The 14,037-nt window shown below is 39.0% G+C and overlaps 1 protein-coding gene across 2 annotated transcripts; it reads right to left on the bottom strand.

Moving 5' to 3' along the window:
* Positions 1-12,234: 12,234 nt before the first annotated feature.
* On the bottom strand, positions 12,235-14,002 carry LOC122672913 (U-box domain-containing protein 40-like). 2 transcript variants are annotated; one of them, XM_043870419.1, is made up of 2 exons: positions 13,504-14,002; positions 12,235-13,473 (listed from the first exon to the last, which is right to left on the bottom strand). In XM_043870419.1, exons 1-2 carry the CDS (start codon positions 13,909-13,911, stop codon positions 12,262-12,264), a joined length of 1,620 nt encoding a protein of 539 aa, XP_043726354.1. In that variant the 5' UTR covers positions 13,912-14,002; the 3' UTR covers positions 12,235-12,261. The 2 variants fall into 2 exon arrangements, with proteins under 2 accessions (XP_043726354.1, XP_043726352.1); XM_043870417.1 differs by having other exon boundaries at positions 12,235-14,002.
* Positions 14,003-14,037: the final 35 nt, after the last annotated feature.

Raw genomic sequence — 14,037 nt, 5'->3', positions numbered from 1 at the left:
CAAAGTTTACTCTGTTTTGTGAAGGCTCTTCAAATTTGGAGGGAGTAGTTGCCAAAACAGAGGAATATTAGAAGTGGGTAATGAGGTAAGCATATATACTAATGAGGGTCTTCAATAAGATCTGAGCATATCTTCTTAGAGCAGGAAAACCTATATTTTATAATTAAAAGCATAGGTTTACAGCTGAATCCAATCTTCAACTTCTATTATTGAATAAGTTAGCAAAGCATTTGGGTTGGAAGTTTGTTCGAATTGGACCCCACTCTTGTAACTTTGGGGACATGTTAGAAACTATTTTGATTTGTATTATTATTCCCTTGTCCCATGATTTTCTAATGGTGGACTTCTCCAACCAATGGTTCTCTCTCTTTCTCTTTTTCCCCATTCCCTGATCCATTCTTATAGCTTTCTTGCTTAGCAAGAAGCCCAAGTAGGCATGTTAACTCTTTTTAAGTATTCGCCATCTTTACATGTGAAATGAAATGAGGCCATCTAATAGAGAGTCGGATCATGGTGATCGGGTGGGTGGGTGGGTGGGTGGGTGACTGATTGATTTAATCTCCACTTGGTGTAGGTTGGGTAGAGGATGGTCCCTACCCATCAGCCACCTTAATAGGTCATTTTATTATATATATATATATATATATATATATATGTTCTTTCCTTCTGGAAACAAAAACAAAGCATTTGTGAATTGACTCAAGAGGTAAACCATTAAATATTTGTTCAATTATTTTATACATTAGTTTCTAGACCTAGTTTTTCTTCACCATAGATGAAAAGAGAATCTTCTCACCATGAAGTATAACATGGAGAAAGATACTTTCAACTTTGTGTAATAGGGGGTGGGAGTTAATGGTATATAAAAACGCGAACCTAAATCGATGTAGAAAAGAATAGATATCACAAACAAACAATCACACAATATACAAGGATTTACATGGTTCAACAAGATCGCTTACGTCCATAATGAGATGAGATTTACTTTACTAACAATGGAGAATAGGGTTACAATCGCACGTTCTCACACCTCTCTTAAATTGATTACAGAGAAAGAACCCTCGCTACAAATATATAGCGCAACCCCTACGATCTCTTTACGACCCTTCATAATCAACCCACTAATGCAAGCCACAGAGTCCATTCACAGAGTAACATCACCGGTTGTGAAGGAAATCTTCCCTCTTGACAAATGAAGAAAACTTAATCCTTTATTATTTTTTTTATGGGAAAATATTTTCTAAGACGCCAAGGAAGGTATGCTAGCACTCTCTCTCTCTCTCATCCTCACATTAAATGACCTTGCTGCCCTCCTATGTACAAAACCGTTACTAGACACCTTATTGGTGCACTCCTCTATGTCGCTTGCTCAAAGAACCCTGTTCCTTTTTTTTATTTTTTAAATCTGTGCTGCAACAGTATTTTGATAGAGGGCTTGGTTGGCCAAAGGAAGTTCTTCGCTGATTAGCCCCTTTCTTTCAAGCTTCCCATACATCTACTACCGGGGTGATAAATAGACAGTTCAGATAAAATTTCAATTAATATGGTAGCCGTTTGTTGTCTGTTGAGATGCTTTATGCCTTCTCCCTGTCAGCATGTATGGAAAGCCAACTGATGGCTTCATTTTCAGATAAACCTGAATAAGTGCAATTAAGAGGGTATAAGTTCAATTCTCCTTTTAGGGCCTACCTATAAACAAAAAAAGTAAAGTCATGTACAGGCAAGATCTCATAGTATATCTGCAGGTGGTGGAGTTCCCATATAAATAAGCATCTAAAATTCTCAATGAGCAATAGAAAAATTATATAGTAGGAAATGTAAAGTAACGTTCAGGCAAACCAACATTCTGAAATAAAGACAGGGTAGGTAACTCACTGTGCAAGGTATCAAGTGTCAATACAAAAAAAGAATAAGTTGAAAAGCTACTGGATTGCGATGTCGCAATCTCACTTCTCAATGGAATATTCACAATTACAGTTCTAATATGGTTGGTGAGGCATCCCAGCTACTTTACAATTACAGGTACAAAAGAGGGAATCCTTTGAGCAGCATATCCATATTAAGTAGAGAACTGAAATTTAACAAATGTGAAAGATGCTTGTTTACATATCTCGAGTTACCATATTAAATAGCTGGTGTTTGAACATTGTGTTGACATAGCCAATACTTTTAGTTGTTTACATTACAGCATTTTCAATAAAGGATTGCAGGACACAAGGTATCAAAAGCTATGACCAACTATATGTAAGAGTAGCTGCCAATCTGATCAATATTCTTTTTACCAGCTCTATCTATAAGGCACTTTATTTTCTAGACTCCTAGAATCTGAGAGGAAACACTAAGATCAAAGCACAAGCAATCTCAATGAGTAAAATCTATCACCTTACCGAAATGGGCTAATATAAAACAGACAATACTGGAAAGTCCTTTGGCATCTCGGAAACTTGCCAAAAACTGTTCATATGTAAATTATTTGGTTATACTTTCATGGTTTTATATTTTTGTGCTCTTGGGTCCAACACGGCAAGTAACTACGGTGGAAGGTCATAGAAATTAACAACAACAACAACAGCAACTCAGCCTTATCCCAACTAAATGGGGTCGGCTACATGGAAGGTCATAAGAATTAACATCGTAACGTTACAATGCAAACCTCCATTGTATCCAACTTTCCCTCGACTGCAGTTCAGGAAATCTAAACAGGATCCAAATGCACAATGTGTTGTTTGAAGTTTGAACCAAACAATTGATATTACAAACTAATCTGTTACGGATAAGTAGGTTATCTCAAACTGCTTTTGGAGTTTTGAGCATTGACCTTGAGGTTTTTTAAAAGGTGTGAAGATTCCGAGGCATCTCATGCTTTTGGGGGGCTTTAGGGATGATCAAAGGGTTTCTCTCAATTTAACTTTATCTCCTTGATTTCAAACCTTAAGCAGCTTTAGGGCCTTACTGAGAGTAGAACTTTCTATTCCTCTACTGGTAAAAGCGGATTCCTCCAATGCCCTCCCAGTTACTGAAGCAGGCAATTCACATGTCCTAAGAGATTAAGTGCAGGCAACTAGAGTGTCCCTTTCATCTCCTTCCCCAGACACTCTAGATGATCGACCATCATTTGGGAACACAAGTCGAGTGGCAACACAGGTTCATTTTTTGTGTTCCAGCGGATGAACCGATTATTTGGAATAAAATGGAACAAAAACAAGAAACAAAAATAAAAGTGTTCTTTTTTCCAGAAACACTTTGAAAGAAACAAAAAACACAACCCCTGACTCAAGGCTCATCTTTGATTTACCCGATACCAAGAGGAGAGACTGAGAGAGTCACCTTCCCAGATTGCAGCGTTGAGACACCACCTATTTGCATGCCTTCTGCTCCGGTACTTTTCTGTTTACAGGGTTCTGCAAAGTTGCTCAATCCAAACACTTCTGCTTCTTACTTTATTCAGACCAAATGCATTTCTACCCTGCAGAAGTGTTCCCCGAGAATCCCCTCCCCCCCGGCCCCCCCCCCCCAAAAAAAAAAAAAAAAAAAATTCTGGTTCAGAAATACTCCCGTGGAAAAGAAGCGTTTGTCAGATGAGACCTTATCTCTCCCCAAAATAGTTGGGATAAGGCTATTTGGATGATTATGGTCCTATCCAATAGACAGTTGAAGCAAAATCACTTTGATCATCTTGTCTAGACCATATACTTTTTTACAACATTTATTAAATGGTGAAGGAAAAAGAAGGAAGCAAAGAGTGACTTTATGTTAAGAATTTCATACTACTTTTACATGCTGGCATTAATCAAATATAGAAATTCATATCTTTGAAATTATTTTACAGAAATATTGACTTATTTGATATTCCAAAATTAGAAACTAACATTACATTAATTTTAAAAAAAGGGCCCCTTATAAGTAAATTTGGGGATGCGAAAAATATGTCACAAGATGTATTAGTGGATAATTCAGTTTGGAGATTGGGGATATAAAAACAGGAAGCACATAAAAAATCAGCATATAAACAGGGAAAATAGCTTAAATACTCATCAATAAAAATCATATCCAAAAAGAATTGTATAGACCCATTCCCTGATATATAAATACCTCTCTTAAGTCCTTTCAAAAGCATTGTAGAATTTGTGACATGACAAAACTTCCCTCTAAACACCGCCTGTCTTTGTCATAAAAATCCTTAAAAATCAAGTTTTTGGTGGATTCCAAAACAAAAAAAGGTGGGTTCGCATCCTCTATCCTTCATTGTTTTCTTTCTGTTCTATCAAACTTAGTAGGTCAGTCAATCATTCTTTCAATATCCCGCAATACTCTTTTTTTGTTACTTTTCCAGCTAGTTTTAGTTGACCACATCTCTTAATCTACTGATGTGGTCGAGTTCAAATTCCATATGTCAGTTCCTGTCAACAATCTCTATTGAATTCTGTTCTCGAAATCTGAGTAAATTGCTTAGAATTCAAGTTCTAGTAACCTAGCTGCTTTCCTAGTGGAGTGACCTGTGTGCCTTCATCTGAACTCATATTTCTGAGATCTTTTGCAGACAGAAATCACCTTTCCAGAAGAGCACTTGACCTGAGTTTCAGGTCTTCCTGATCTGCCTATCTCGAGTCATTAATTTCTCCTACAGTTCTCAAAATCTGGTTTATCAGTTCTAGTTAATATTATCCTCTCTTTATTTTTTTCCTGGTTAATCCTCTGTGTTAGATATCCACCAGCACATCCTTTCTCTTGAGTTCCACTGTTGTTCTTGAGAGATTTGATTTTCTATCATTGCCCTTCTATTAATAACGTCAATGAGGCCACAGGACAAGTCTTCAGGAGCCTTTCAGGCCCATAGGGGTGGGGAATCCTGTTAGAACAGAACTTTCTCTTATAATGGGTTTGGAGTTTCCTATGAGAGGGTTTTGATAACATTATGGTGCAAGGAGACTTAACGACTATTCTGTTTGAATATCAACAACTAAGGATAGCCCATCGAGTATTGTTCATACTTCATATCATCAGATGCATCAAGTCCTTGGCCTCCCAAGTGAACTGCCCATTGCATTGGAAGCCTAGGACTGTGAACAACATGGCAGATCAGCTAGCTAGGCAAAGGGGAGATAGACAACCTTCGGGAAGTTCCCTACCCTTGGAAGGCTAGTCCCTAGTTCCATGTATTTGTATTTCGTTTTCATCTGTTTGTTTCTTGGCCACCTTGAGAAGCCTATGCTTATTCTGGTTAATAAACTTATCTTATCTTGCACTGATTTCCTAATTGTATACATTATGACGGGGACTTCAGAAAAGAGATATCCTACTCAGCTCAACCAATGCTTATCACCACTACTTGAGATTTGGTTTGGACTATAAACAATATAATACTACAACATAATAGGAATTACCACAATATGATCACAAAATCATAACCACAGTACCCAACTATAAATAGAACATTCAGCACCTGGTGCAACACAGAACTAATAGGCATTTAGGATCAGTCCCAATGAAGATAATAATCCTCACATAAAATTATAGGACACCAACAGACACAGAACTTTTAACTTCATACATGATCTTAATCTCAAATTATAGTCTATCCTAAAAAAATTTAAACTAATTAACTTACCTCCCAAAAGTCCTGCAGAGAAAATTATAGGAATCCTTCTTTGGCATCCAAATCATTCTCTTATAATAGTTCTTGTTTGTAGACTATTCTTGAAGTCCTAACTGTCTATGTACAAGCCAACTCTCCCCCCCCCCCCCCCCCAAATATCATGCAAACAACATCTAGAAACAAAAGTTATGAAACCAACCCACAGAATAATATCCCTAAGGACCACCTTTAAGCCCGGAGGTTTAATCCCATCTTCAGTCCTCATGATCTTCTTCTCTTTCATTCCCCATGTTCTGTATTTAGGTAGGTTCTCCGAATCACAATTGGGTTTACTAACCATTATTTGGGAATGCAATTTGATGATGGATGATATGATGGCCAATTTGTAGGTCATTTGACAGTGAAATCATATGCTTATGTCCAACTCCCATAGATGTGATCAGACTTCTGAACCTTAAAAAATAAAAAAAAAATTCAAGGAGCAACGCTACACAAGGGGTTAAGCTTATCTATAATACAATACAGACTCTTCTATATTCACCCCAAAAAAAAGACTTTTGTGGATGACTCCCATTACTAGGTTTTCGAAGTTCGGAAAAGCAGTAGAACCCCCACTTTTCAGATGAAACAAGCTCTTCTGCATGCTTCATGCAACCACAGCCCAATTTCCATGACAATTTTATCATATAGGGTTTCCATCTTTCAAAGATACCCAGATGAAATTCCCATTCCTTACGGTAAAGATGCATTTATGAATATGGAATTTGGGTTTTCCATCTTTCAAAGATACCCAGATGAAATTCTCATTCTCTACGGTAAAGATGCATTTATGAATATGGAATTTGGGTTTTCCATCTTTCAAAGATACCCAGATGAAATTCTCATTCTCTACGGTAAAGATGCATTTATGAATATGGAATTTGGGAATCTCTTTTACAAAATTGATGTTACTTGTTCTGTAATAGAGGACCCTGAAAGCTCAAGACAGAGCACCTGATCATGTTGATAACAGAAGAAGATCTTCCTTTATGCCGATAATACAGAAGCTCTGATGTCAGCCAAGCATCCGTCACTATCAATAGTAGCTCCACATTTTTGGTTTAACAGCACAGAAGTTTCAATAGTTTCATCCATACTTTATCCCATTCAGCAGAAATAGCAGACTTAAGAACGTGAGAATCATTAATACCCAAACAGAAGTTAAAGAAAGAAAAATTATCGTTTTTAAATTTACCGTCTTGGGTCCAATTCCTTTGCAACGACAGAGATCGGCCTTGATTTCGTCAACTGACATGTCCCTCAAGTACTCCAGGCATAGTTACCATTCTTCTGAAGCTTTTGTTCCAGTTAAACCACCATATTGTATGGCACCCTCTATATATGTTGATTCATCAGCATGAACCTTCAGGGAAAGAACCAAAAAACTTTCATAAATGTTAGAACTTAGAAGTGCCGGAAAGCGCGTTTAAGAGAAGCGAAAACCCTTCTGCAGTTAGCATCAGTGGTGTTCTGCGAAAGAAGAATGCTGAAGAGACCATTCAACACGGTTTTCATCTTCCTCTTCGTCCCGTAGCTCCGATTTCATCGAGGGGAGCAATAGCGTTAGTAGAGGAGCGGAGAAGGAGAAGGAGAAGAACCAGAGTCAGTAGTAGGGTGGGGCGTCAAAACTTGGCCCGAACCGTAAAACCGACCGTAACCGACCAAAACAAGCGGATCGAATTGGACTGGTTTTGGATTGCGGTATGATGGGGATCAGCTGAAAATCAGACCATACAAAACTTCTCGATGTCCAAACTAAAAACCAAACAGAATGAAATAGATAAAAAATCATTTAGTATGAGGATATAAATATGTGAATTAATTTTAATATAAATTGCAATATTAGTATTATAAGGAAATTGTTCCAAATCAATGAATATGAATTTATGAATAACTAAATTGATTTGTAACAATGCTTCCATTGATCTCCTTAGACAGTTAAATGAATGATTCGATGTAGAGTTCATTTTGTAATTTTAATATTAATTGTATTCTCATTGATTAATTGTCTTCCTTTACAATGACAAACAATGTTTTTGCTATAAACTCTATTTATCTATGGGTTTCAATATTAGTTATCGTGCTTTTTACAATTTATTCCTCTTTGCTCCGATTACAATATGAACACATCAAATAAAATTCCCAGTTCTTGATTGTTTATTTGTTTAACTTGGGGAAGACGATTTAAAATGTTTTTATTGAATCTTTCTTCATTATATTGTGGTTCAAGCAAAAAAAAAAACTAAACTAAATCGATATTAGCTTGATATTGAAAAATCGAAATAAACCGAAACCAACAAAAATTAAAGTTTCTTAAAGGTTCGGTTTTGGTCCACTCATTCCTAGATCGAAACCAATTCAATCCGACCGAAACTAGCCGAACTGGCTGACACCACTCATCTAAATATTTAGTTTAATCAGAATTGGTTTCAATGTGGTAATGGTGAATCCGATGAAGTTTGTCCAGGATTGTGGCTCCTACACCAAGATAGAGGGCCCATAAAATGATTGCCCCACCCCCATGAAAGATACAAATCCCACCCCTATTGATGTTCATGCACATACTTCCATTGGCTCTCGTGCTGGCGCAAGGGCCACGCTCTCGGACTAAGAACTCTCTCCCATAACCATTTTCATTTAATAAAAAAACTCAAAGGCAATTGTAAAACACAAAATTTTTTATTTTATTTTATTTTTTTTGTTTGGTAAAGAGAAATCTATTGAGAAACTCGCGAACAACACGCGGGAGGGGAATTACAAAACTCCATAATCCCCGGAGTGAAATGCGGCCAAGCTGTTATACACGAGATTGACGAGGTAGGACAACTGCTAAACCATTAGCAATTTAGCATTCCTAGAAATAGACTCGAAAGAACAAGATTTAAAGTAAGAAGCCAGCCAAGTAATGTCTTGAATAATCAACTGAATGATCAATACAAAGGGCTATTTTTTTATTTTTTTTTGGATTAAGAGCTTGTATAATAGTTGGGGGGGGGATTAGGGGATGGGGATAGGCCCCAAGATGGTTTGAACTCATGACCTCTTATTTGAGGAGTTGGTCTTTTGCCAACTGAGCTGACCCCTTGGGGTAATACAAAGGGCTATTCCTTCAAGCATGCCACATCTGATTGACTCACATCTGCCAAGTCAGCTTTCAATGATCATTGTAAAACACAAATAGATGCATATTGGAATAAGATTTCATGTAAATTGCTCTCGAGCCAAGTTGGGTTTAGCCCCATACCTCAACCCTAACCTAATCGGGTGGAAACTTCAATTATGATTTCTCAACTTTAGGCCAGCCCAGGGGGCAGAAAAATCCAGCCCAAGCCTGGAAAAAGTTGGACGGCTTTAAATTTTCGGCCTCCAATCATACAACTGATATAAGGAACATATTTTACTTATGGGAATTATAGAGGGTGGGCATTGGGGCAACGGTAAAGTATTCCATTGCGACCTAATGATCACAGCTTCGTGTCAGGAAAATAGCTTCTTTGTAATGCGGGGTAAGACTATATACATTATGACCCTCCTCAAACCTTGCAGTTGTGGGAGCCGCTAACATTTTAACTCCTAGATAGATTTTGAAGGACCTAGTTAAACCACCACTCTCTACCTTTTCTAAAGCTCTCCCTCCACCCTCTTTATTTCAATCGTTTATGATTTATCTCCAACACCTAATGACTATGGTTTCAAAAATAAGAATGGGATTGATTAAATCGTCTAATTCAGATGGGTATCAGTCGTGATTGATTCTACCGATCCTTGTTGATTCTACATTGTTTTCAACCGATTCAGGTCAATTTTGGCTGCTTTGAATCATTGTTGATTCGGATTGAAATCAACACTAATCGATTTAGATCAAACTCGGCATTGACCGATTCAATCCTTGGTTTCGCCTTTCAAAACGTTGCTAATGACCCAATTGCAAACAAAATTTGATTTTTTTTTTCAACATTAAATAACATATGGGAAATCAAATTGACCTAAAAATAGAGCTGTGCATAAATGATGACATTGACAGTATTAAATCTGGGGTTTACCCAAAAAAAAAAAAGCCTATTAAATCTGGGCCAATTTGGGGCCCTTCAAATATAGATTACCACTTGACCTCCTACTTCAGGAATCCTATGTAAACTAGCCCTGGCCCATTGTGCATATTAGGCTTAATTTTAGAAGAGTTTGCATCTAGTTCTCCTATAGTTTATGTGATTGTTGAATCTGTATAGCGGCATTGGTGGGTGGGAGGTAAGGGTGCCAACGGGTCGGGTTCAGTCAGTTTTGGGCGGTCTTAATCGATACCCATTAATTGAAGGCCACACATCGTTTTTCCACCTGTTTAGGTAATCATGCCTTATAGGGTAGGTCATGAATCGGGCTTTAAATGGGCTAATTGACTAATCAAACTATAATCGAGATAAATAGGATTACATGGACTAAATGGGCTAATGATCGATTAGTGGGTCAGTCACAATACTCGATCATTTCAATCGGTTGATCGTTGAGCCACTACCTTGCACCTAGAAAGCTCGATTATTAATTGATTGGTGTTTGACCTCGATATATTTAATATTTACTTGAGCCGATTTCAAGGTTCAATTCATCGGTTCAAATCGGACTACCGGTGCTGGCCAACTTTTGATACCCTAGTGGGAGACACACTCCCTTGCAAATTAGTCCACAAAGCCAGCAGCAGAGTTGTGTGTGGTTGGACAAATCTCCCATTTTGGATTCCTAATGAATGGTTAATCAAGTATCATGTACTTTCAGTTTTGCGTAAGTAAGAAACAATGAAGATTATGTCTCAACTCATCAATGGTGGTTTTGACTTGTTGGATGAATGAACTTTGCTGACTTCAATTATTATAAACATATAACACAAATGCAGAACCAGATGCTTTAAAGTAAATGAACAATGAGAAGGAAAAGGAGAACAAGATGCCATTAAAACTTTTGATAGGTATAAAACTAAAAGGTACCCTACCCACCCAAATTGTATTAATCCCACACCCCATCTAGACTGCTAGGAGATTCTTCACAGCCTTTAACAACACTTTGCATTCCCTCTCTTTATCCATCCACACTTGTATTTTGGAGGAGATAGAGAAGACCCTTTATAGCTCAAATGCACTGTCACACCCCTTTGAAACTTTGCCATATGATATTCCCTACCTACTCTCTTGCATAGAAAGGAAAAGAGAAAAAGGTGAAATATTTTCCTTTTTTCAAACGTCACAAAGCATTTATTCTGTTGTGTGAACATGTCGTCGACAAATGATATGTTGATCCACAGTAAAATATACAGAAGATATAATCTAGATTAATCACATGTCAAATTTTGGAGTCCAGTTCAATCAAATATCTTATTGTATTAGTCTACTTCTAAACATTATCATGTGTTAGAGAGTTGATGTATACCATGGCTTAGGTTGTGGGCTGCCTTCAAAGGGTCATTAATAGTTTGTTGAGCTCAAGAGCTTAAGACGTGGAGATTGTATATCTTTGTTTTCCTTTAACTTGTTAGTGATTAGGTTATTAGAGTTACAGGATTAATTCTTTGTGAACATAGAGAGATGTGAGGAAGAGAGCGTGTAAGTCTTTTCCCCATTCCTAGTGAAGATTGAAGACTGCTTTCATCTCATCGTGGATGTAGACACCTTGTTGAACCACATCTATTATTGCCTTGTGGTTGTTTAAATGTTTTTCTTTCCGTTACATTTTCTACATTGTGTATAGGTTTTTGTTTCTTCACCATGCACTCAAAGGTTTAAAAAATTGGGATTGGATCCTGGTTAAAGCAGTTTAAACCGATCCTGATTGATTTAGAATTGATCAAGGTTTTAGGAATTGGTCTCGAATTGACCGTATCTGGTGATATCGAACTGATAGCGATACGATACGTGGCCAATATCAGATTGATGATATACTATGAACAAAGCGTAAAATGGTCAAAATAACCGTTGGCATTGGTACCTTTGAGGATTAAACTGTTCGATAGGACCAATACCATGGTTCAGGGTATCGGTAGAAGGTCAGGCAATAGGCATTAGCATTGGCGAATACTAATATTGATATTGATCTGATATAGGTCATTGACACGGTACTGACAAGGATAAAAATGAAAAAAGGAGAGTATGTTATCAGTGTCTTTGAGGGCAAAATTGTCTTATATGACCGTTATAGGCTGATACAAGTTACAATATCGATAAGGTGTCGAATACAGTATCGGGCCAATACCTGATCCAATACCTTGAACTAAAACCCTGAAATAAATTCCGTTGGGTCAATTGAGTCTGAAACCCTGATGCATTCTCTCGATCATGCTTTGAGGAATCTGTGTCGGATCGACTGATACCGATTCTAGACCGATCCCATATTGGTGGATCTGTATGGTCTGGGGTAAAAATGTAAAATATGTATATATATATTTCAAAGGAAACAAGGGTAAATCTATCCGATACTGATACCGATTACCAAAGCCCTGCTCCAGATTTAAATAGAAAAAACTATGAATCAACTTTCTTAAACAAACACCAATAAATACCCAAAAATAGAAAAATAATTTATTTACATCTCAGATACGAGTGGGAGTGCAAAAACCATTCTCGTCACTCGTGATGTAGGAATCAAAGTGAAAACCTAAACTCAGACGAGTTGGCAACCGATGCATTCTTTCCACAAACGAATCGGCGACGAGTCCGACTCAGAGTCCGCAAGTCCAACATTTCCTCCCAGTCCACTTCCTCCTCTTCCTCATCGTCTTCGTCTCTCCCACTCCCTCTCATCATCTCTAATATCCTCTTAGCCTTCTCCTTAGCTCGTTCACTCCCTCTCACTTCCACATCTCTCAACACCTCCGCCGCTCCAGCCTCCTTCGCCATCCCTTTAAACCTCAAACTCCCTTGACTCAACGCGTACAACGCCACAACGCAGTTCTCCCGAGTTGGTTCCGAGTTCAACTCGTTCTTCCTCAAAATCCCTACGAAGCACTCCACCGCGTTTGAATCGAGTAATGCAGTGCGGCCTTCCACACACGCCGCTAAATTGCAGAGTATTAGTAGAGACCTGCTTGCCAGGTCCCCTCCTTTCGCCATGGCTAGCAGTGTTGGCACAGAACCAAGCTTCACAATCTTGGAGCGATTGCTCTGAACCAGCGAGAGGTGGTACAGAGCAAGCGCCGAGTCGTGCCGAGACCGCTCGCTCTCCGACCGGAGCATGTGTAGCAGCGGTGGCAACGCACCTAATACGCCTATCGCCATCTTGTTCTCATCGTCAAGCGCGAGGCTGAAGAGGGCACCCGCCGCGTGTTCCTGTGCTTCAGAGAATCCTCCCTTTAACACATCGATCAACGGTGGAACGATCCCTGCTCTTACGATCTTCACCTTGTTGATCTTCTCCAACGATAGATTCACCAACGATGCCACTGCGTTTATCTGGATGGAAGAGTAGCGTGTGGTCATGAGAGATTTTAGCCCCGAAAGCAACCGAGGGGTACAGAGTGAAACCCTCATATCTTCGTTGGTTCGGGTGATCTTTCTCAGTGAGATCACGGCTTCCTCTTGCTCGAAAACTTGTAAGCTCTTGAGCTTGACTACGATCTCCTCCTCTTCCGGCGACATTGGGTTCAGAGTCTCGTCTACAATATTGTCGAGCGACGACGAAGAATATGAGTAACAAGAGGGACGCGTTGCGAATGGTAAAGGCGTGCTGGGAGTCGCCGTATTCACCGATTCCTCGGAGCTAGTGTAGAAGTGAGTCGGCCTCCGATTTAGGTCGGTCGCTGCGTAAGAAAATTTCATTGTAGGCTTCTCCGCTACTCCTTTGAGCAACTCATCGTTTTCATTCTCCGACACCGATATCTTTCTGTTCTCTTCATCTTGCTCTGTCTTGCCTTTAGTGGGTGCTTTCTCTTCCTGTGGCGGAATTAATGCACGGACAAGCTTCTCCGCCGAGCTGAGCTCTGGAGGTGTCGGCCGTTCGACGCCATTGGCGCCACACCAGTTGAGAATGGTCAATTTAATGGCGACATTTGGGATCACAGTAGAAAAATTGGGTTTCGAGCCGTCGGGGAGTACCAGTGTAAAACCCAAATCTTTACAAACCTGAACGCAGATGCGCTCAAGTGTATGACCCGAGGCAACAATCACTGGATCCGCCATTAATGATTCAGAAATCGGACAGACAAATTCCTTAGGTGGCTGTTTCTTTTCGGGTTTCAACGCAGTGGGCGAAGACCGGTGGAAAGAGATCTTCCACCTGTGCTTGCCGCTCCCCATCTCAGTACCTCCCCCTAATCTCTTCTATACTCTTCGAGAATCTCAGAAATAGACGAAATTCTGGTCTGGTTCTTCGTGGAACCCATGAAATGGGAAAAAAGAGGATTTTATTCTGCACCCTGACGA

Source organism: Telopea speciosissima, chromosome 8, assembly GCF_018873765.1.
Source record: "Telopea speciosissima isolate NSW1024214 ecotype Mountain lineage chromosome 8, Tspe_v1, whole genome shotgun sequence".
In the NCBI taxonomy this organism is placed as follows: Eukaryota; Viridiplantae; Streptophyta; class Magnoliopsida; order Proteales; family Proteaceae; genus Telopea; species Telopea speciosissima.
This window is presented reverse-complemented; position numbering and strand designations above follow the sequence as displayed.